This window comes from Labrus bergylta, chromosome 24 (genome assembly GCF_963930695.1).
Source record: "Labrus bergylta chromosome 24, fLabBer1.1, whole genome shotgun sequence".
Classification (NCBI taxonomy): domain Eukaryota; kingdom Metazoa; phylum Chordata; class Actinopteri; order Labriformes; family Labridae; genus Labrus; species Labrus bergylta.
Genome location: NC_089218.1, coordinates 2,208,747 through 2,233,114, shown reverse-complemented (window position 1 = coordinate 2,233,114; position 24,368 = coordinate 2,208,747). Strand labels below are relative to the sequence as shown.

The window sequence follows — 24,368 nt, the reverse complement described above, 5'->3', positions numbered from 1 at the left end:
CCGTGTAGTCGTCTGTCCGTTTAGAAACTGTAAACTGTCTTTGGAGCTGCCTCAGCCAATCAGGAGTCAGCTAGTCTTTCTTCACTTCAGGGAGTTTTACCTCCTCGAGCATTACACATTTTGGTCCTCTCGTAAATGTCCCCGTCTGAAAAAACTGGAACAAACTGGTTGATGATTCAGACCAGATCAAACGAGCTAGAGGTGTGAAAACGCCCTAAAATGTAACGCATGATTAAGGGATTAATTGCTTGTAATCAGCCTATAAAATGTAGAAGTTTCCCTTCTGCCTCCGAGCCAAACAAAACAAAAACACAACAAACTTCCGCATCCGACTACCAACCTGCGGTCCAAAGCATCTGAAGGGAGGCTGGACAGAGCAGAAGTCCTACAGAGGAAGACGGGAGCATAGAGAGCACAGAGAAAAGTGGGCCATGTGCAGACATTTGCAGTTAAACCAATCAGAAACGAGCCGTGCATCTCGACGCATAAACACACACGTGTTTAGGTTTGATAAAGTTTTCTTGACTGCTTTCAAAATGTCGCGCTGCTTCAGCTGTTTGACGTGGTGTAATTATAAGAGTTGGAAGGAAAGTGGTCGGCATTAACTCCCCCGAACACAGACTGTTTTATCAGCTGTGTTCTCCCCCTCCTCGGTCTTACCTCTTGCAGGCGCTGGATGTGCTCTCTGCAGGTCTCTAAGTCGCTGTCACCAGGAACCACGATCAGGCCCAGAGGAATGGCTGGTGGAGATACAGAGGAGCAAGACAATTATCCAACAGCTCTGTGAAAGCTGCTCATACAGTCGTACCCAGGGGTGTGTCTAGACCTTTTTGGACTGGGGCACTGACTCATGCAGGGGTGGCCCGACGTTACAAAGATGAGCAAATTCACAATTTGAAGTACTTAGAAAGTTGCATGCAAACTCGTGCATGCTGTCTTACTTTCAAAAACACATTTAAGTCCATCGCAAGTTAGACGGTGCAACTTTTACTTTTTCAAATCCAACAAAGAAATCTCCCTCCGCTCACAACAATCACAGCGACCAACGGGACATGAAACTATCGTAGTCGTCTCATATTCAGCGCTGAGACGAGGCCGATTGGAAGTTATTTGAGTGAATCTTCAGCTCTACAAGCGCTCAATATTATACAGACAATAAGAATGTCAACAATATTCGGATTCACGACACATTTCTTTGGTGTTGAGCTAATGCATCCTCACATCCAAAGGTTACACCAATATGTTGTCTTTGGTGTCTTTACTTCAAATAAACAAGCGAGGTGGCGTGTCTTCAATAAGCAGATATATGTTTTTAAAACGAGAAAGATTGCTCCCCGAGGCTGAGCCGGCCTGCCGCCGCACGCTGCACCAACACAACAACACTGCTGGCTGAACATCACACGGCTTACTGCTGGAGGAGCCGTCGAAGAGCGGGCGAAGAGCTGCTTAACCCACACACACACACACACACACACACACACACACACACAGACACACACACACCTTTCATTGATGCGTTACACCTCAATGGGGAAGGCGAGGATAAAGAGCGAGCTGTAGTAACAGATTCTTGAAAAGTCTCCAAAAATTCCCTGAAAGACGGATTTATGTAGGAGGCGTATATAAAAACAAAACCTACAAAAAAACATTCTCAATAAATTAACATGATCCCTGATTCCACAGTCTCACTTTTCCCTCACCGTCCAATCAAAATCAAGAAGGGGTGGGGCTTCTGATATCAGCTTTGTCGACAACAACGGGGAAGGAGACGCTAGTCTGCCTAGTCTTTTCCAGGGAACAATTTCCAAGTGTAGAGCTGCTGCTGATCTCAGGACACGATTCATTTAGGTTATTATTAAGGTTTCAAGTCAAGACCAAGACCAAGGCAGGGCGAGACCGAGGCAAGACCAAGACCAAGACCAAGACCAGGGTGCTTGATGACAGAGACACAACCAAAACCATAAACAGTATATCTGAAAAATCATCATGATTGTGAACAAAATTTGCCAAGTTTGCTTTTAAATAAATTTGGGAGCAACAACAAAGTCTCTGTACTTTAGTTTTCAAAGCACCACAATGTAAAAAAGTCAGAGACCAAGACAAGACCATCAGAAATGCTTTAGAGTCTGAGACGAGACTGAGACCTTTAAATAAAAGTGGTCTCCAGACCTGGACCGATCTCAAGTCCTAGGACACTAGCTTGGCCATCACAGGCTTCTGTACTTTTGTTTTTGTCATCTTATTTAATGACTCTGATACCTGAGTGAACATAAATGAAAACTCTCACCGGTAAAACTGTAATTTGACCAGAATATTTTGTGTACCGGCTGAAGTCTCTCTCGCTGAAAAGTGCAAAGATGATACCTCTGCAGCTATGAAAGGAAAATCCAAAATCTGTGTGAAACCATCTCTTTATTCTCAGCGTGTTCAGGATGGTTTTTTTAACAAGCCTCAGTGAAAGAGAGAGAAACGGCGATGAGATGATATAACGGCTGAACCTCGGGGGTATGAATCATATTTCCACCATCTCCCCGAGAGTGACACATCCACAAGTGGAGAGCGCCGATTGATTTGCATAATGAGAAAAAACAAGTCAGACTGACGGGAAACGACGGACGAGATGTGAAAAGTAATGAAATCACCTGAAGCCAATAAAAACTCTTTAAATACAAAGATGAATTATTTATATTCATTACAGTTTAATATATGTACACGCTTACATATCTCCACTCACATACATTATTTACAGTTAACAGTTATAAAGGCTGTTGTTTGCATTATTGTAAAGGTAACAGCGCCCCCCTGTGTTTAAACTCGGTACTACCAGGGATTAAATGAGTGTGTGTGTTCTGCAGAGCTGGCTCGACGTAATTGTTCCTAATGAGCGCAGAAGACGAGTTTTCTCTTTCTTTTATCTCACAGCAACCGTGTGTGTGTGTGTGTGTGTGTGTGTGTGTGTGTGTGTGTGTGTGTGTGTGTGTGTGTGTGTGTGTGTGTGTGTGTGTGTGTGTGTGTGTGTGTGTAGCATGTTTCTTTTCTGAACACACACACACACGTTCAGGGAGTGATGCAGGCTGCAGAGGCAGTCCAAAAATAAGGATTGCATTGACCTTCACGTCACCGCTCCGACCTTCTCGTCGACAAGCGATCGTGTTCCCGCCGCAGCCTGAAGATGCAAGCTGTCAGAAAAGGAGGCGAGACGTCGGGCTTTCTGACCCTGATAAACTGCTCTGAAGAAATCTCACTGACAAACAAGACGCAGCGGGAGAGTGAGACGTGACCTGATACGACCAGAAAAAAAAAAAACACTTTTTAAAAAGAGAGGCGTTTTTAAAAAGCGTTCTGCTACTCAAGATCGTTTAATCTGATAATCAACATCAGAAGAAGATAAACTCTGATGTGCCATTCTGTGTATTTGTGTGTGTGTGTGTGTCCTTACATGCTTGCCGTAGTTTGTCCTTGTCGTAGTGCAGAGCCTCGTAGTCCGTCATGCTGATCCTGCTGACCCGGATCCTCAGCCGCTCGGGGACCGGCTGCTGACTGAGACACAAAAAACCCCAAAATCAAATTAAAGAGATGAATAATTCAAAGTCTGAATGATAAGACACTTCATTGTTAGGATGGTGAGTGTGCAGATGTGTGTATGTGTGTGTGTGTGCGTGGAGGCGTACTCGTTCATGTGAGGCAGGGAGGTCCGTCGTTTGGTTTTCTGCACCATGTTGGCCTGGTTTCTCAGGCTGATGTGGATGACGGACGGAGCGAGTCTGCACGGTTCTCCATCCACCTGAAGCAAATCAACAAACCAGACGCAGAAACAAGTTACTACCAGGACTCGTTTTATCAGCAATTCTTTGACTTTATTTATTGTTTGGAGTGAGAAAAAAAAAATCAGAAAATAGAACATGCACGTTTCTGAAAATGTTTTTCTTAAAATGTTTTTCTCCAAACTCGTGTTGTAGCACTCAGAATCGGTCTTGGTCTGCACTCACCTGCACTGGGAGAGGTTTAGTGGTGGTGAGGGTGACTTCTCTGCACTGGTTCAACCTCTCGCCGTGACCGCCAACCTGGAGAGTGGCCTACACACACACACACACACACACACACACACGTTACCTATCATGTAGTCATTATTGCAGCTATGACTTCATAAAGCACTTCTCTTTTCCCCCGAGGCGCCGTATTCCCCAACAGATGGATGAGGGATCTGTGGCTTTGAATCTCACGATGCTTGTTTTTAAATTGTTCTGTGCAATTAAACCGAACTGTCTGCATGAATCATTCTGACATTTAAGAGCTCGGCATCTGTTTTTACCGAGTTGTGCATCATTTATTATCCTGAAAAAACACGCTTCAGACCATCTGGATGACACAAACAATGCGTCCGCTTTGGACTCAGACGGACGCCAGAAACAAAAACCATTCTTTTGCACAATATAATTATTTTATATTATAGTTATTTAGTACAAAGTATAAAGTAGGAAATTTGAAATCAACACAGAAAACTTTTATTTTGGCTCCTCATCATGCAAATCAGCTGTTTGGATTTGCATGTTTCGAGGTCAAAAAGCTCCTGAGTCTGGGGTTGTTGTCCTTGAGGAGAGCGATGTGACAGCTGTTTACGGTTTTAAAAAAAACAAACTCTTTAACAAAGAGGTCGATCTCTGTCGGGATCACTTCTGTAATGCTGCTGCTTAGTTCCACAAAGTCAATGTTTCTACGAGATCACAGGAGAACTACAAGATCTCAGGAGAACGACAAGATCTCAGGAGAACGACAAGATCTCAGGAGAACGACAAGATCACAGGAGAACTACAAGAGCTCAGGAGAACTACAAGATCTCAGGAGAACTACAAGATCTCAGGAGAACGACAAGATCTCAGGAGAACGACAAGATCTCAGGAGAACGACAAGATCTCAGGAGAACTACAAGATCTCAGGAGAACTACAAGATCTCAGGAGAATGACAAGATTTCAGGAGAACGACAAGATCTCAGGAGAACTACAAGATCTCAGGAGAACTACAAGATCACGCGGGAATTAAGAGAACATGTTTCTTTGTCTCTCTGAGGATGATTTGTCGTTCATTCAGTGCCTGTCTTGACCTCATGCTGATTGCCTGATTATGTTGCAGCCATCACAGCCTGTTTCCCTGCTGCAGGCTGAAGAAATCTACAGGAGTAATCCCTAAACTTTAAGGACCTGTGAGTTATGTTAAACCCTTAAAATACGTCAGAATTAGAGGCACGGGTCAAGGAATCGAGCTCCATACCAGTGACGTCATTGTGAATCCGATGACCTCGATGTACCCGTCATCGTGCCGCTGCGGCTCAAAGTCGTGGTGATCTCCAGGGTTTCCCCACGGTGTGGTGCCGGCACAATACCTGCAAACACACACACACACACACACACACAACAGCAACTCAGTCTGCGACACTTTGATTGTCTGAGAGTCTGTTCCTCCGTTTCTAACTTTGCTTCATTACCTGAAACAAACAACACTCGCAGATATAACGAGACGCAGCAGGAACCCCTCGTCGACATCATCACGGTGTGATTTGATTAAAGCTCCTTGTGACTGATTAAAGGACATAATCTCTCCGTCTTCAGAACCTGCACACACTCCGCAATTAACTCCTCCTCAGTGTCAGCGAGGATTTAAAACCTTGGCGGTGAAGACGAGGCTCCCCCTGCTCGGGGACGGGGTTTATTACACATCATTCTCCGACGCCACAAGCCGTAATTTACCAACGACAATGAACGAGATTAAAAAACAATTTGACTAAATTGGAGCCTTATTTCTTCGGTGTCATGAGCAGCTTGTGTAATATCGCGCCCCCAGATGAAAAACATTCAAAGTCGTTTGACAACTTTTATTGGCTGTTTTTTAATTCAAGATGTGACTTTGTGCAAACTGCAGCAATGACACTTTCACGGAGTCTTTCAAGGTGCCAGATTTCATGTTTTCACGACATGTTAACTGTTTATATTCAGAGAATAAATCCTACGAGCTGTCGAGTCAAATCACAAAACTCAAAAGGCTCGTCAATAAACTTTTTCTCCGGTGTTGACACGAGTCAGAGCTCAACATTTCAAACATGATGTGGATATTATTAATGCTCCATTATCTCCAAAGTCTGGACACGCCCCCTTCTGATATCGACCTCTAAAGGATGATAAGATTCAGGTTTGATTCCTTATGACACATCGTCCTGATTTTAAAACTTATATTTACTTAAATACTGAAAGAATCAGAAGTGGGATTTATCACCTGGGGATGTTGAGGAAGACCAAACACTGCAGCTTCAAGTCCTGAACCTTCGAGGTTAAATCTGTGCCGTCACACTGCGGAGAGAGAGAGGGCGAGAGAGAGAGAGAGAGAGAGGGAGGGAGAGAGAGAGAGAGAGAGAGAGAGAGAGAGAGAGAGAGAGAGAGAGAGAGAGAGAGAGAGAGAGAGAGAGAGAGAGAGAGAGAGAGAGTGATTGAGTGTTTTTCTCACAGGCAGCTGACTGTTTGATTGACAGATACTCACCACCACTTTGATGTGCTTCGACAGGTCTTTGGAGCTTCCCATCAGGAAATCTGAGAACGCCGTCTGTGCGGGATACACACACACACACACACACACACACACACACACACACACACACACACAAACACAGGAACAGGTAAATTCTCTCAGAGGAGCGCATCATGAAGCCCCCAGCAGGATTTGTGGTCTACCACACAGGTTTCTAAGAGGGGACAGCCAGATTATCGTTGTTTGGAGATGTGACATTTTAAAATGTAGAAAATAAACGGTTTACTCACCCCAGCGTAGAACATCTTATTCCTAAAGCGGCTGTTAAACTTCTCCGGGTTCGCCTCTGAAACAACGACAGACAGCGAGACGGAAAATCAACAAAAACCTCTGAGAACAATGAAGCAACAGCAACTTATAACATTCATATTAACACAAAACAAGAGAAGCTGTTTGACAGATTACGCTGCAAGATTCAAGATAAATTTTCTCCTCCCACAAAGTGAGAAGTTTATGTCGTTCTCTGTTACCATGCTGCATCATTCACGTTAAACTTAACACTCTGAATGATAATAAATAATGTCAGAAAAACTCAAACTTGCAAAATTACAAGGAGGAATCCAGTGCAGGTCCTGGCTACCTTAAAAGCTTCTGGTTATTTTAAGAACGTACCTCTTGATTCGTGGAACTCCAGAGTCACATGGGCGTCAAATCCAAGACTGAAGTAATTATTAAAAACATCGAGAGGAAGCTGAGAGAACACACAAACACATATAAAGCATATCCGTTACATTGGGTTTACAGTTGAGTCAAATCTGGGTTCTTTTCTCTGCTAGAAACCATAGCCAATAGGTAAGTAGAAAAAAGGCTGCAGTTCCTCCAGTGTCCACTAGAGTCTGTCTCCTGCAGTGAGTCAGTCCCCATAGAGCTCCATGTTAAAATGTCTAACTTTACAGCTGCAGTTCCTCCAGTGTCCACTAGAGTCTGTCTCCTGCAGTGAGTCAGTCCCCATAGAGCCCCATGTTAAAATAAAAAAAGTTTACAGCCTGGTACAAAAACAGTTTGGGTCTCATTTTTCTCTTTCTGTTCAAATTATATTAAGGCTTAAAGTGATGTAGAATTAGGGGGCGTGGCCTCTTTTGAGTGACAGGTGGGAGCTGCTAGCTGTCTGCTACCTCAGCTAATTCAGTCACTGACCTTTAACCTCTGGGCCGTGTTTGTACTATTGGAGCCTTTTGGAGATTTGCTCATGTAAATAAACAAATTGTGAGTTTTTGTCACCTTATCAGTTTGTTGTTCGTCCGGTTCAGCCCCTGTATTTTGGTTTGGTTCAACCTGTAGATTCCATCTGTCTAGCTGCACGACGGTCCCATCCTCGACATGTGAGAGGATCTTAGACAGGGGTTCGTCCGTGTAGCCCTGAAACACCGACGCATGCAAACATGAAGTCAAACTTTCATAAAAGAGGAAAGATGAAAATAAAGCTGGATATTTTGTACCCACCCCTCCCCAGTTCAGGGTCCTGGCGAGGTCATTTCCCGTACCCAGCGGTAACACAGAGACGGGAGGTTGAGGGTTTAATCCGAGTTCATCGAGACTAGACAGGATCCAGCCGACCTGGTTCAACACAGACAAAAGAAGAAGAAGAAGTCAAAGAAAGAGACAAAACACAAAGTCCCTCCAAACAGTCGATGAAAGCTCGTTTTCACACCTCTAGCTCGTTTGCTCTGGTTTGAATCAGCTACATATTGCTCCTTTAATGCACACATGGTAACGGTGTATAACACTCTCTGGATTCTCTGTGTGCGTGTTTCTACTCACAGTGCCGTCTCCTCCACAGGCGAGGATCCTCAGGTTGTGGACTTTACGATACAGCTCCAACCTAAAAAGTTTGACACCAGTTAAAAGTCAACTCAGCCAAATGAATTGAATGTAACAAGGTGTGTTTGAGATAGAAACAGAGAGACGTACCCCTCAGTCGGTCCTCCTTGGCTCAGGTCAAACACCTGTCGGGGGTTCAGATACCACATGAAGGACTGCAGGATCTTAGTGCCCTGGAAACAGTAAAGACATAAAAACACTTTTAAACATGTGGAGATCACAGTCTCATCTGGTTTGTTAATGAGTGAGTTTGTAAAAAAATACCTGGTTTCCTCCACTTTTAGGGTTAACAAACACGACCAGCGGTTTCATCAGAGGTGAAGGGATCGGCCGGATTATGAACGGCTTCCACAGTCGTCCTTCCTGAAAGAGAAGAAGATAAAATACTCACTCAGAATCGACACTAAAGACTGTCTTAAGTCGGTTTCTGCAAACATATCCTTTTTTTTTTTTTTTAGACGTACAGAAACCCGAGTTTATCATAAATTATGTCCCAGAAACAGGTGCAAAGAATGACATTGATAATGAAATGTCCTTGGAGACTTTGAGCAGAAAAAGTCTTTGTGTTGGTTGCATTGAATGTTAGTGTGCTAGTGGAATATCTACAATCAAGGACGTCCTTTATGAGCAGCTGCTTCGTCTGTTTGCAGCCCTGAGAGAGGAAGAAAACTACACGTGCATCAACATGCCGATGGGTCTGCAGTACAAGTCAGAAAATCTACACTCTGTGGCCTCTTTTATCGTTAAACTATCATCTATTCAGATACATATATCTTGTGCAAAGGTTTTAAATTCAGATGCGATCATGTCAGAATTGTTGATTTTCTCCCTGCGTGGAGAATTTAAAACATTTGTGGGTCTGAGAAAGACGCTGTGACATCGTGCTGCTCTGCAGGACTGACCTCTGCTCCTTTCTTGCTGCTTTTCCTCTTGAACGACGTCCTCTTCTTCTTCTTACTCGACTTCATGGACGACTGATGGAGACACAAACACAAAGACAGCTGCAGGTTTTAGCGGCAGAAAAGGCGTCAAACAGATTCCTCTCCAGAAGTAACACCACACATCTCACTCTGCATCATAAAGACTTATTGATAATCCCACCTGAGCCGCCCTGATTTGTAACGATTTAAAACGTATTACCACTAAAGGAAGGAAGGAAAGAAGGAAAGAAGGAAAGAAGGAAGAATATCTACCGTCTGCATCTACAAGGTGTTTCTCTTGATCATCACAAACACAAGAAACAACTTCACAGTCAGGGAGATATTGCACGTTATTTAAAGACGAAGCGCGGTGTTACCTGATGCCGCTTTACTCGTATAATCCAGGTGGGCGGGACTATGAGAGCAGCGTGAGCTCCTATTGGACACGCCTCCTCAATCTGCTGCAGCATGAAGCAGGACACCTTGTTGTGGTACTAAAAGAGAGAAAAGCATTTTAAAACATTGATTTATTTCAAGATCAAAGTGAAGTGTTGTGATTGTTAAACGTCGTACTCACAGCCTGTTTGCACCACGAGCAGCTGATGGCCACGATCTCTTTACTGTGGAAAGCAAACTTCTGCTGGAAGCCCTGCACACGCACACAGGAGCAGAACTGCTTTAGGGATTCGCTTCTGCTCAATTGAAGGAATTCAACGACCACATTTGTAAACATTTAGTTACATATTCTCCCATTTTGACCGCTCACATTGTGAAAAAGGAATCGAAACTATCTGAGAAAGGATCTGTCACTCACCTTTCCACATTGTTTGCATTTCCCTTCCTGACGCCTCCGGTGAACCCAGTGATGACGCACAACGATGGGCTGAACACACACACACATGTCACACACATTAAACACTTCAACCACAACATTAAATACACTCTCGTAGGATAAACAGCTTCAAATATCAGTCAGATAAGCCTGGCTCAGACTGCAGGATAATCAGGCCGGTGTGAGGTCCGACATCCTTCATCCTGACAACCGCAGGGTCGTTCCAGACTCGAGATCTTCCACCAGTCCAGTCGCCTTTGGTTCTGGCTTTAAGATCGGTTAAGATTCTCCTGATGAGAGTGATGCTACCTGAGATTTTAAAACTCCTGCAGTCTGAGGCAGGCTTCACATTTTCCAGTCGGAGATTAAAGAAAAAGTTGGAAAAACAGAAAAAATAAACTCACCTCTCGAATGTTCCTGGAGCCTGATTCCCTGAAAGACGGTTTGCACCTGAAGTTGATCTGGAGGAGAGAAGATGAGAAAGGGAAGAGAGGAGTAAGTAAGTCTGATAACTGCTCCTCGTTTGGAACTATGAGAGGGTTTTTACTCCAGGTGAGTCGTAAAAAGAATGTTACAGTTTTCATAAAAGCATGAAACTTTGTAAACTAAAAAAAAAAAAAAAAAAAAGAAGCTTTTTCAGACTGATAAAAAGTGTCCTAACTAAGCTCAGCGCTGCGTCTCTCCTCTGTAATGCCTCTGTTACTACCTCTGAAGACGTTACAGAGGGGGGATCACTTCATCCCCCCATTACGCCTCCACCACATTCAGATTGAAGGTGAAAGGTCACAGCGGCCTATAATGAAACTCGGCAACTAAAGACTGTAAAAGTTGCAAACTGACAATTGTCCTCGACTTTCTCATGCACATGTTTTCTACAGTTGATATTTGTTTCAGGCTCCATGACCTCCATTTCTAAAAGTGCTCCATGCTTTTATGAAAAACACATCGACAGGTTCAGTGAAAGATGTTCGGACTTGTGTGTTTTGCAGCAGTGAGAGTTTGCTCTGCGTCCACTTGAAGGTACCATGACTCCCAATGAAGTGATGAAGTGTGCAGAGAAAAGAAAAAAAGCACCAGGGTCGACCAAAGAGACACACCACCAGATGCTGCAGCGCCCACAGTGAACACTGTGAGGCTGACAAAGCTGTTTCTGCAGAGCTTGTATCCCAGCTCAGCTTTGCATTTCACAAACTGAAAATCGAAAAGCGATAACTGTGTGCATGACGTGCAAAAGCTTGCAGAATCACGCGTTTATAGAACACAATATCATCATGTTTGCATCAAAAACTTCAGAGGCAAACTGCTCTCCCCATCCTTAAGTTTTAGTGCGCTGAAGTTTCTGCAAAAGCTTTGTGACCCGCAGCCAGAGTCAGGAGAAAATAAACGTTTCAGGTTCCTTGATGCGGTTTGAATGTAAACAGAAGAAGCTTTTAAAGCTGCGTAGTTCTCTGGGAACTCCTCTAGTTCCCCATTTCTCCTCTAGAATATTATTCTCACATAATGCAGGCTGACAGGATCTGAAAAAAGTAGTACCTTCAGTTATGAGGCCACTCTCTGATTAAATCGTGTACTAGACCAGTCCGGGTCCAGGAGGCAGGCACCTTCTTTAAACAATCCTTTTTGATAAAGCTTATAGTGACCACCTGGTGGACACAGAAGGTTCTGAAAGACCACCACAGGAAGACTCTTTAAACCTGCGTCTTAAGCACCAGAGAGACTTACATATTACGTTTTATAAAACTTTTAATCACTTTTATTCCTCTTACAGTTATGATGACATGAGTCATTGCTCTTACTCCTTTTTTTCTCGACCTAGTTTATAAACTTTCTCCGCCCTTACAGTCGAGGCAAATGTCTGTTCCCCGAGGTGTTTGGTCCTGCCCGAGGTCCAACATGTCCCCCTGACACTTTGCTTTCGAGTGAATACTTGACACTACTTTGAGCAACCAGAAAATGAGACTGAAAGGACAAAGGAAATCAACCTTTAAGACTGTTAAGATTTGATTTTCATCATGTAGAGATTTAATTTGAGCAGCAGACACCCACATTAGCCTCCACCAATGAGATCCTTTATTGTGGCTCCAGATGAATCCTCCTCCTGACGGAAACACTGACGTTGCGCGCTTGATTCTTTAGAATTTGATGGACGGGGAGTGTTTCCGTCAGATGGAGGATCACAGAGCAGGAGAGAGGAGAGAGAGGAGGAGGAGGAGGATGAATAAGGTGCTTTATCTCACTCTAAAGTCGGGATCATTGAGGGGCAGCGTGGCGTCCAGCAGAATGGCACTAGAGCTGGTAAACTGCAGGTTAGACAGGAGGGACGGTTAAAGAAAGAAACAAGCTGCGTGTCCTCTGCTTCACACGGAGAAATCAAAGACTGAAGTGAAAAGATAAAGACTATGGAATCATCCTTGACCTGGTTTTAGATCCACATCAGGAGTGACAGATCTAAATAATCCTCCTTTTCACTTCTCTGTGATCTTTACCTCGTCTTTAAAGACAGGAACTTTAATCCTTTTCTTCTTCTTTCTCACCTTTTTTCCTCCATTAGACTCTTAGAACACACTCTTAATTTTCTCATTTTTATCCATCTGTGCAGGCGGACGTTTGACACATGCATGTTTATGTTTTAGACTTCAAGGGGAAGTCCTGTTTTTTAAATCTGGGCCTGATTTTTACATATTTTCTGGAATCTCCCTCTGTAACTAAAGGGTCTTTCTCTGCAGGAATCCTTTTCTGTACACTTAGAAAAACAACCTGAGCCCGTCAGGGACAAAAACAACGACTCTGAGTGGACGTAGAAGCATTAAAGATCGCACCTATGAGTCATTTAAACTCTGAAATATAAACACAAAGAATGCAGAGGATAAAAAGAGAGAAATGGTCTTAAAACGCTGACTCGCTCTAATTTCTAAATCCTGTTTAAAGTCTTTAAATGAAAGCAGAATTACCTTGTCTAGTTGTTCGATACAGATGGTGTGGGCGACGATCTTACAGGCTGCACACTTCTTTCGGATGACCGACTTTTGCTGAAAAAGACAAAAAGAAACAGAGAAGTTTGAAAGATTAGAGACATGAACTTACAGGAATCGATGAAATAGAGTGTTAAAAATATATAATTCAGTGAGTTGGATTTTGATTTTCAGCAGCTTTGGTTCAGTCGTATCATCTCTGACCACTAGGGGTCAGCGTTGTTTTACAAAAAGTGATTTGAAGTTCCTGCAGCTGCAGTCAGATACAAACTGTGATAAGATCTGAAATGATCGAGCGTGACGTTTGTGACGTGACAAGGCCGGTTAAATGTTTGACCCTGATACGAGCTGACGGGAATAAAAATATATCATGACATGCCGGCGTTCTGAGATAATGACGGGCTGTTTTTTTCATGCTGGAGATGAAACACATGAGCATAGAGTGATATTTATTAGATAAAGAAGAAGATGAGTCAGTGTGGTAGCGCTCATGCAGAGGGGTTCCCGCCGAGTTTGACCTTTCAAAGATGAAGGTTGGTAATGAGGAAGTCATTAAAAGGCACGACCTTCTCTACTTACAACCTGGATCACTCTAGAAAAACAAAATGGAGGTTTTTTTCTGCATCTAGGAAACTTTAACACGGTTTAATTAATCTAAGGATGGTAACTGGAGGAAGCAGCAGTCGACCTCAGAGTTTATCTGTTTGTCAAATTTAAAAGTTGAGCCAAAAGTCACGCCCAGATTTTTGCAACAGGTTTAAGAAAAGATGACAGTGAGGGACGCCTTTTTTTAAAGTTTAGCTGGTGGAGTCTGTTTTTTTTTTTGTGCATTTCGTATCTAACAGGCTTGCTTCAACCTGACAGCGTCTGCAAAGTGAAATGCAGCTGAGTATGACTCTTGCATAAGATTAAGAGGCAGAGTCAGATGACAGATGATCATGAGTGAGATACTGACCTGTGCTCGGGCGATGCAGTGTTCTCCTACATAACAATAATCTCCAGAAACATTCGTCTCGAACCAGATATGATCTCCGTACAGAGCCGAGTCCTGCAGAAGCAAACACAGACACACAGAGGAGGACAGATGTGAAGCATTCCCCTGTTTTCTATACATCTACAGATGAAGATTGGAAAGCTAAAGCTGGGTGATCAGAGTCAACTTTTAATGTTTATCCTAGGGGATTCTAGCACCTTATTTCCTACTTAGACCTCAAAAAACATTATTTTTTTTAAGGAAGAATGTGCAGAACTCACAGTCCAGTCCAGAGTGCTGCGGATAATTGCCTCGGGGTCGGTTCTGTTCAGAGACGATGTGCTCGGCTGACAGGGCAGATGGTGAAGGCCGGACTTGGCGATAGCTTTCCTGGAAACACAAACGAGAGAAACTTGTGAATGCTCTGATTTTCTTCTTGATTGTAAAACTAAAAAAGGAAAGAAAACAATTTAATTAAAAATCTAACTAATTGGATCAAACCAGCTTTTATTTTGAAAGAAAACAAGGAACTTCCGGTGGATTGAAAGTTGAGCATTGACTTAAAAAAAGGAACTTGTTAGGAGGTGGAAAAGGAACAGTAAGGTAAATGTTTGATGTCATACGGTGGATACTTCCTTTGACTCGTCAGCTGAGCGCTTACGTTAAGTTTTATTTATTTTAACTCTTTTTCACCAGAACACCTTCACTGAGATCATGATTCTCATTTACCAGAGAGTCCTGGCCGAGAGAGGCAGCAGCACATTCATAAAACACAGAACGATTACAAACACAGATCAACATCTCCTGAGTCACCGAGCCGAACAGTCATCAGTTAAAGCCTCATAAACCTTCAATCTACTTTTAAAAAGGTTTAAAGAGACCAGCTCCCCCAGACACAGATCATCCTGCAGGAGCAGCAGACCTGAAACGCCTTTTCCCCGTTTCAAGACGCACTTTGGGAAGAGATAACAAGAGTGCTTTTTTGTGACTGGTTAGCAGAGAGAGAGGGCTGAAGCTTTCAACATTTTCAGAATGAATAAAAGGGCGTCTGCGAGGGGTCAATGAAAGCGAGCTAACTCGGTCAAACAGAGCACAGTGATGAGTCAGGGCCCGGGGATTTGTTCTGAACCTCAACGCTCCATGATACACAGCATCCAAGATTTTATATATGCATTCAGTGAGAAGCGGCATGGAAGTATAAAACATCACCGTAATCAATCAGAGGCATGAAAGAAGCAGCAACAAGTCGTTTTTTTGCAGCAAATGAAAAACAAGACTCTTTTATAAAGTCACTACAGCTCTTACTGATTGGACCTTAAACTACAGTGCAACAAAATAGCACGCCATTGGGTTAATATTGGACCTTAATCTCTGATTACCACGACAAGTTAATACATAAAAGTTCCTGTTTTCTGGACAGTCATCTCTAGACGTGTATCAGAGTGTGTTTCTGTAACTGGTGAGGATGAAAAGTGTCCCACAAGAACTCCAGCAATGTTTTTATATTTATAGACATTGATGTGACTCTCTTTAGAGACTCGAAAACAAACTTGAACCTCATTGTGATGTGGGTCACTCGTGCTCCCCTGGGGTTTGAACAATTCTCGGGTGTTTGGCGGTTTCATTGCCTGTCCTTTTCTCAGAGAACAAGTTTCGCCCAGCCCACCCCTCCTTTTCGTTTCAGCCCGTTGTTTCCTGTATCCTGAATATGATCCTGGCGAGAAACTCGCTCTGGCTTTGTTTTGGTCTATTGTCACCCCTGCACACAACTCATCTGAACCTGCTACAGAAATTATCCACAGAAATATTTTTCTTACTACAAACAGACGCTGTTTGAACTCCTTCCAGTTTGTGTCGATTTTGGCGCCCCCTCTGGACAAAACAGTACATCTTAACTCTTTGTGATCTCGTCCTACATGTGTGGGTAATGCTTTTTATCAGAAAATCTCCCCCTGATTTATTTTAACTGTCAGAAGACGGGACCAGGACTTTATCTGGACTGCAGGGCAAAGTCTGTTTGATTTCCACTTCAACTGATTTGTACATTTGGGTTCTCCAGTTTCTGCAAAAGCTTAAAACAACAGAAACTTGTAAACTTTCCCCAACAAATAATGTCAACTAAGTCTTGCATAAATAATCAAAACCAAAAGAGGAGTATGTGATGCTGCATATGTGTGTTTGTGTGTGTATATGCGTGTTTACATACGACAGGAAGTCCTCCCACGTATCCAGATATGGATCATAATATATAGTTTCCTCCGGTCCACAAAGCGGTGAAGAGCAGCTTTTATGGAGTGCAGACCCAGAGGAGGACTCATCTATCTCAGCAGACTCAGAGTTCAGACCCTCTGAGACCAGCTGACCCAAACTGGGGCTGGTAGTGGAAGTCTGGATCGGTTTACTCGGAGTCCAGTGATTCTGACTTGACCGCCGTTGATTGTATCGGCCGTAAACTCCATAATCTGTTTCCCGGCTCTGTAACACCGACTCTGCTGGAAGGAGGTGGGAGGAGTTTCGTCTCAGGCAGCGAGGAGGGCGGAGCAACGGGCGAGGACTGATGTTTTCCAAAATGACCGCCTGGGTTAAGTGATCCACACGCCTGTTTTCTGCTTCTTCTTCGTCTGTCGCCACCTCCTCTCCGTCTGACTCTGAACACGAATACATGGAGACTTCTTGCTCCTCCTCTTTCTCTTTCGCTTCTCTTCCCATCTGAACCAAACTCGCAAGTAACATCGAGGATCCAAGTAAATGAGATTCAATGGATTTGACTCTCGAATGGCGTCGACATCGCACAGCCAGTCCACGAGGGATGGTGCCAGACGGGCCGTGAGAACGGTAAGGCTTATGGTTGAACACTCTTCTCCCTCTTTTGGCGGCGCCATCTGTTTTTTCTGCTCCTCTCCCTGAGTCTCCTGCTAGCTCTATAATGGACTGTCGCTTCTGTCCACTGGCGACCAGTAAGCCAACACTTTGGCGCCGACGCGAATCGGTATCTATCCGAGGTAAACCAATGGAGGAGCGCCTGGACTGTGCTAGTGCTACTGAAGGCAAACCAACACTGGAGCGTCTCCGGGCTTTACTGGTCTGAACAGCTGGAGCAGGTTGACGCACTGCAGCGTTGTGCTTCGGTCCCTTTTGGCAGCGGCGGAAATGCCGTTGGAAGAAGTAATCCATCATGTCTTGGAGTGTGGCGCAATGACGAAGGCACTAAAGACTAAATTTGGCAACTGATTAGATGAGAGGCTTTGGAGTAATAACATAGCAGTGCCTTTGGTCAGAGGTCGGATACGAGGTCATCGGATGTTTTGATACTCAAAAGGTAGAGGTATCCATGATAATTGATTGGGTTTCTTCCACCAAAAACAAAACAAGGTGATAGTCCAGCTTCTCCATCAGAAAAGCTGAAGGGGCAGATAAGCTTTTCTGTTAATTAAATCTACATTATTCATTAGATTATGAGATAAACAGAGAGTCTTTCTACAAATATTACTGAAACAACAAGTATCAAGCAATGGCTAAAAACGATAAATCACACAAACAAATCCAATCCTTCAACATCTAACCAGTTGTCTATATTTAAAAAATGAATCTCTGATGCAGTGCTGCTTTGTTCAAAGTCACCCAAAAGCTCTTTCAGTGTTTCCCACAACTTCCATCTGTCCAACATTGGAGCAAAATCATAAAAATATGAGACCAAGATCTGATTGAAGTCTGCCCAACTCTACAAGACCTTGAAAGAAAGTCTAACAAACCCTCAAATCTCTGAAAATCTCCAAACTTATCGAGAAATAAGATTTTGAAAAGGCCAGATATCTTGTTGGGATACTATAAACAAGATAGAATCCTGCTTTCATTATTTCCACATCATGTCCCTAATGGGCGTTTACATGAAGGGAAAATTTACTTTTATCAGACTTTTACCTAAGCGGTGGTTTGTTATCTGCAGTGACTGAGGCTGTAACCACAGTGTAGTTAAAAAAACAAGCAAACAGAGCATTGGCACGCCATGTTTACCATCTAACTGATTTGCTGCTTGAAATTGGTGTTTCCAATGAGACAGTCGCATCAGAGGATTTTACAAAAAAAAAGTTGAATTGGCACAGAAAAGATGAGGTGTATGAATATGTCTAATCTTTGTTGATATTGATAAGCAGTTATAATGCAATACACATTCACCAAACTTAAGTTAAGTTCATGATTTGGCCCTTGGGCCTCTTGGTTTCAGTGACTATCGGAGCCAAAAGGCCGCTGGGTTCAAGAGAGTAAATACTTTTCATATCGTATCACTTTGATCCCCGGGGCATTTTGGTGGACAACATCCTGCTGAGAATGAGGTATCAATAAATGCTGCTGTCAGCAGAATCATGAGCTGGAGGTAAGACGAGAAAGCAATGTTTTCCCACCATGAAAACAAATCGCTTCGTAAAAGTCCAAGGAACAGAACAAGACTCCAGAGCAAACCTTTCTCATCCATTGATTTGTAAGAATCGGAGATGGACGTTCGCCTTGACACAGATGACCTTGAGGGAGGCTTCACATTAAAAATGTTCCCTCAGCTTGCAAGCACTCGCTAAATGGAGAAGGAACAGAATATGGAAACACAAAGGACCTAACGCTGACATTGTTGTCATGACCTGTTATGGGTTCAGTGATTAGATTAAGGAAAGCGCAAAAAGAGAAACAAAAGCTAAACATTTAAACCATCATCTAGACTGACTGAAGTTGTAGCATGTTGGCATTTATCGGATCATAAAGACTCATGATCATTTTTCATATTGTTCAAGTTCTACCACCAAACTAACAAGAAACAGGAAACAAACCTGTGGCAGACCACGTGCCCACATACTCATTTTTCACTTGGTTCAACAGATGAGACCACAGCTAAGAGAACAGGTTTAAAAATCATGAGATGACTGATGAGAAAGGTGCGTGCAGCTCTGGGCTCTACAGTGAAACCATCGCACGGTGTAACAGGAAGTCCTACTGCTGAGAACCATCAGCACACTGAAACCTCTGCTGTACACTTAGTCCCACCGCTGACGTTAAACAGACGGGTACTCTATCTCCAAATGCACGACCGCAAAGGTCGGGGTCGTTACAGTGAGGACTGAAAGTGTAGCTGACAACAGTCACAGTCTGAGTTTAACAGAATGAGGAATGGGAGGTCAGCTCAGCTCGGAAACTTTGACTTTTTTTATTTCATTTCAATCAGAGGAAAGGATTAGCAATCTGCTTCTGCTTCCTCGTCTCACTAAATAAGGTTTGCTACTCTCAACACCAAGAAAATGTAATGTTGACACCAAGTGGGGTCAATCCTTCAATCTCTGTCGACCAAATTGGGCCTTTTTTAATTTATTTATTTTGGAGACTAAATGTCATGTAGGTACCAAACATTTTGACTTGTTCGAACAGATTGTTTGTATTAAAAAGACAAAATGGTTTCTTGTTTTGTCACTGATAGGTAAACAGGTGGAGGCAGAGGTAGACAAGTAACTCCCATGTTTTGCAAGCTAACTGATTTTGATGGCTCTGGAGTGGCAAGGTCTATATCTGTCAGAATATCTTGATTGCAAAACGCAGGAGTTGCTGGTCAACCACCGCTTCAATCTCTTATTTTTTTGTTACACAAACATTATGTTGGATTTGAACTGACTGTTTAAAGTCACACATTATCCCAAACCAAATAACTGATAGAGGAATTGGTAGACAAGCGAGGTTTCTCAAATGAGTCTTTTGGTTTCAAAGAGGGCTATGTTACTGCTACTTTATTAAATATCTAAATATTATTTTTGGGCTTTTGCCTAGTAACTGATAGGATAACAGAGACAGGACATTTGGGGAGGGAGAACGGGAGACGCGATGCACCAAACAGCGGCAGTACCAGAAGGCCAACCTGCAATTAGTGCGAGAGGGACTGTAGCCTCTGTTCATGGGTTGCCTTCTCTTCAAACTGAGCTAAACTGTATTAGGTGTATAGCAATTGTTATTTATTCTCCTTTGTTGCAGCACACAGCTGGGCTAACTGGCTCATTCTTGTATTCCTTTTTATCAGGCGAAAACTGCATGTCACTGTGCCAGACTAATCTGTGAATTCGTTGGATTCATTCTGAACTCAGTAAAGACGTTTTGGACACGCCCACTCCATGACATCACTGATAATGTTACACCCATATTTGTTGCAGGGAATAAAGTTTTATTTTTAGCATGACTGTGCTGCTTCACAGATACGACAGAAAGAAAACAACTGTTCAGTAAGATGAGACTTATATCACACTTGAGTCTCAGAAGCAGATAAACATCAGATCTGATTTAATACACTTTGCTGGATTTGTATGATTTTCCATAAAGCCGGTCTCAGAAAACTGGAACACTTTATCTTCAAGTAACCCTCCAACAACAGGAAGAAAAAAACTTGAATTGGACCTTTGTTGATAACAATATAAAACCCAGATAAACTATCAATACAAGGAGGGACAAATCTGTCAAAATCTTTTTTAGGTGTTCATTTCCTTCTTCCTTATTTGAGACCTTTTCCTTTTATTTTCCCACTGACTTCCTACTCTTCTGTTTGCTTCCAAACAACTATGTGCTATGACTGTGTTTTCCCCCTCTACGTGTGAGAGTGTGTGTCGTCGTTATGCAACAGCTGCCTTCTGCAGAGATAATCCCCAACCATAACTGGGGAAAGTGAGCGGGACATGAGATGAGAGTACTCGGTCAAAGAGCACCTGAGTGTGTATCTGCACGTCACTGTGAATTAAAGCTGAAATGTTTTTCAATCAGCACGTCTTCCTTTCTCTTGTTTCTAAATTGAGAAACCTTCTTTTGAACTGTGCAGGAGTCATTTTACAGACAGAGGAGATACTGAAATGATGCTTAAAATAAACTCTTAAGTCAGAGCTCAAGCAGGACTGAAATCAAATGAAGCATATTGAGCGTCCACTGGTGTGAATGAAATCAACACAAATATCTAAGCTTCCATATTTTTCTTTTAAAACATGTTTGCCATTTTTTTTTAGCCGCACATGGATTTTTGAATTATTTACAAGATGGTCAGATATTATTTGTAAAGAAAGAAAATTCTTGACAAACACAAACGTTCAAAGAATTTAAGGTTTATAACTTTGGAACAACAATACAAAAAACTAGGCACTCAATTTCTAAAACACCTAAATTCAATTGCAGCAACTTTACAGATCCCACTGGGAACAATAGGTTCAGATCAGCCTGATATTTGGCATTTTATAACATAGCTGCATGTTCAATACATGGAAGACATAACAGGCGATTATCTGTGTTGGATGCACTCTCAGAACTAAACTAAACTAAATGTGTGAAATGGGCAGACACTGAAGGCTTCCAAAAGACGTCAAATTGACTCTTGATTTCATGGGTTTGTACTCATGATAGTGCAACAACTTTAGCAGGTATACTGTAAGTACCCACAGCTATGGTAACTAGGAGTTTGTTGAGAACAAAAGCTAGTGCACCATTGCTCTGGTTTGATTGCCCTAGTGGAACCAATTTGGCACAAATGGCACCAATGGCATAACTATGGCACCAATACTTCAGTAGGATGATTCAGATGGCCTTACTATATCACAAAAGGAAACACTATGGCACAAAAGGCCCAACATTTCCAGTTGGTGGCACAAATGGCACCCCTGGTCTAGTTGGATGGCGCAATGACGGCAATGATCAGGTTGGATGATACACATGGCATCACTTCTCTGGTTGGATTGCATAAATGACAGCACTATGGCACAAATAGCGCCAATGCTCTGGTCAAATGGCATCAGTATTGAATAGCGCTATCTTGTGGTTTACTGTTTGTAAATGTGAGTTCTCGTGAACTAAAGCGTGTTAGGGCTCTTTCATATGAAAATACAGTTCCAGTGGATAGCTTGGGTGCACTTCATGGAAACAATAAAGAGGTTTTGTCCCGGTGTGTGTGTGTGCTACAATATGTGAGCCTGTCCAGAGCTGTGAGCAGTTTGGTTAAATATTTACATGAAAAAAGGGGAACGCTATGCAAATAGACGGATATAAAAAGAATTTAAAAGCATTGCGGTTTTCCACTTCTCTGTAGCTCTCGTTTTTTTTTTTTTTTTTAACTTTAGGATGCTGTGATGTGGTGGATGTTCAGCTGAAGAATTTAAATGTTGAGGATGTTTATAAATGTGTGTAAGGAAGGAAGGCATCCGTTTCATATTTTCATTTACTAATCTCATACAACTCTATGTGTAAACCAGCTGTTCTATCCATACCACATCTTCATACATGCATTTCTCATAATACATTGACAGATTGCCTGCAGGATAAAATGGAACTTCATTAAGACGTCCAGTAACAGTTTTATTGGCTCAGCACCTCATATCTATTTAGTTACACGACAAACCATGGAAGACATATTTCACTGCGTTTCCATTTCACGACTACAAACTGAGATTTACTGCGACTGTTGGAATTCATCCAATCTGCACAGACACTCCATCTTCCCAGTCATAAAAACAGCTCGTTTTATTCTACTCACAGAACAGATTTTTACTTTTTCAATATGGCTGAAATAAAAGTCCAACCAGAAGCAAACTGTGGCCTCTGAACACAAAGTCAAAGTGTCATGGATGCTGTCAAACTTAGCGCCAGAAATCAACCCTCAACTCGCCCACAGGCTGGTAACTGAATGTCAGATCCACCCTGAAGCTTTGTGTCCAACAGAGCGGGCCCTAAAGCCGACCGTAGATGGAAACGCCCTCTTCCTACATTACAGATAGTTATATAAAAAAGAGCACCTAACATGCATCATGCATAAACTTCAAAACATTTATACTAGAGACAAGTTCTTTTTGGAAGAATAAACTGGAATTATAAGGGTCCATAAGAAGGTAGAAGAGTGGCTCTACGCTCATTTTGATTATTTATTTAATAAGTAATGTGCTTAGTCTCTGGATTAATTAGTTCCTCTATGACTAAGTCAATTCTCTCATAACTAGTATTTTCATATTTATCTCTCCCGATCTTAAAATCTTGTAAAAAACAAAATTCTTATATCTCTTAATTATAATCTAATTCTTAATACTCTGGGGATGCAGGTCTTAAATTAAAGCCCTTTGCAGGTATGTCGGTATTCGTCCAAAATGTGTTCCGACAATGTCCACTTCAGATTTATATTTTAAAACTTGTTTTTTTCCCATGTCTGGAAAAACAGGAAAGTCAACATAGGTTCAGAGCATAAAAAAGGACACGTTTATTTTTATAAATGTTTCCTTAACAGCATGATCTTTTCCAACCTTCAGCAGAGTTTGGATGCAAACTTGTAAACTTCAATGAAAAACACTGTGAGCTGTAAAAATTATCCAACCAGCTATTAACCTTTAAAAGGTAAATAGTAGAAAAAGCAGAACATAAATGGAGAGGACCACTACCCTCTCCAAGCCCTCCCTCACAGTGCTCAGAACTCTCTGCCCTGTTTCAAATAATGTAAAGTGAGCTGAAAGAATGGTAAATGGACTTGAGCTTGAATAGCGCTGTTCTAGTCACATTCACATTCACACACTGATTGTAGAGGCTGCTATGAAAAGAGACCATCAGTATTAACCAATCCCATTCATAGGTGACGAAGCAGCGGGAGCAACTTGGGGTTAAGTGTCTTGCCCGAGCTGGGGATCAAACCCCCGACCTTCCAACTGAAAGACGATCGATTCTACCACCGCCCAGAAGTGACTCTTTGTGAGAGGTGAAAGTTGAGCCAATAAAGTAATTGATTGGTTTGCGACTACTTTTTTGAAACCAGTAAAACACACCCTCCTGTCCATTTCTTTCCAATTCTCTTTTTCTTTTGGACATACCCTCATCTCATAAATGGTGTCTTCGAGTCAAACGGATGAAAATCTGTCATTTAGAACGAGAACTTAAATCTCTGCATTTGGTTTCCTGTTACAGCCGATACATATTGCTCCAGTTGAAATTTCTGCTGAACGACTAACAAAAGACCACTGTGAACCTGGGTTGTATTTTCTACGTTGTGTTTAATGTGTGACCGTCTCTCTCTCTCCCTAGATGGAGTTTTGTTTTCAGTCCAAACAGTGGCCTCTCAGCGCTCTTATTACTCAGCCTCTCTCTGTTGTCAGCCGACATGGTGACATGTTTTCAGAACAAACAGCAGCTTTTATGTCAGCCCAATTAATGACTGGAAATGTACTCACACTTTTCCATAAACACAAACACACAGCGCAAAATAATCCTCTGCACCTCTGTTGTCCATCACTAAAAG

General features: G+C 42.4%; 1 protein-coding gene across 8 annotated transcripts in view; it reads right to left on the bottom strand.

The window, feature by feature from the left end:
* The window catches only part of LOC110001119 (diacylglycerol kinase zeta), a 73,159-nt gene that overhangs the window by 28,510 nt on the left and 20,281 nt on the right, over positions 1–24,368 (bottom strand). For 2 of the 8 annotated variants that reach the window (XM_029281795.2, XM_065952014.1), the window contains exons 2-26: positions 16,302–17,496; positions 14,377–14,485; positions 14,078–14,170; positions 13,102–13,179; positions 12,388–12,450; positions 10,555–10,611; positions 10,133–10,201; positions 9,896–9,967; positions 9,696–9,812; positions 9,301–9,372; positions 8,663–8,761; positions 8,489–8,571; positions 8,339–8,399; positions 8,021–8,134; positions 7,799–7,936; positions 7,190–7,268; positions 6,808–6,863; positions 6,530–6,592; positions 6,269–6,342; positions 5,270–5,381; positions 3,990–4,076; positions 3,672–3,784; positions 3,440–3,540; positions 661–740; positions 341–385 (exon numbers count right to left, since the gene is read on the bottom strand). In XM_029281795.2, coding sequence (XP_029137628.2) covers positions 341–385; positions 661–740; positions 3,440–3,540; positions 3,672–3,784; positions 3,990–4,076; positions 5,270–5,381; positions 6,269–6,342; positions 6,530–6,592; positions 6,808–6,863; positions 7,190–7,268; positions 7,799–7,936; positions 8,021–8,134; positions 8,339–8,399; positions 8,489–8,571; positions 8,663–8,761; positions 9,301–9,372; positions 9,696–9,812; positions 9,896–9,967; positions 10,133–10,201; positions 10,555–10,611; positions 12,388–12,450; positions 13,102–13,179; positions 14,078–14,170; positions 14,377–14,485; positions 16,302–17,272 — 3,006 coding nt within the window. In that variant the 5' untranslated portion in view covers positions 17,273–17,496. The remainder of the gene's footprint in view (positions 1–340; positions 386–660; positions 741–3,439; positions 3,541–3,671; positions 3,785–3,989; positions 4,077–5,269; positions 5,382–6,268; positions 6,343–6,529; positions 6,593–6,807; positions 6,864–7,189; positions 7,269–7,798; positions 7,937–8,020; positions 8,135–8,338; positions 8,400–8,488; positions 8,572–8,662; positions 8,762–9,300; positions 9,373–9,695; positions 9,813–9,895; positions 9,968–10,132; positions 10,202–10,554; positions 10,612–12,387; positions 12,451–13,101; positions 13,180–14,077; positions 14,171–14,376; positions 14,486–16,301; positions 17,497–24,368) is intronic. The other 6 variants (XM_029281799.2, XM_029281800.2, XM_029281797.2 and 3 more) reach the window with 4 other exon arrangements.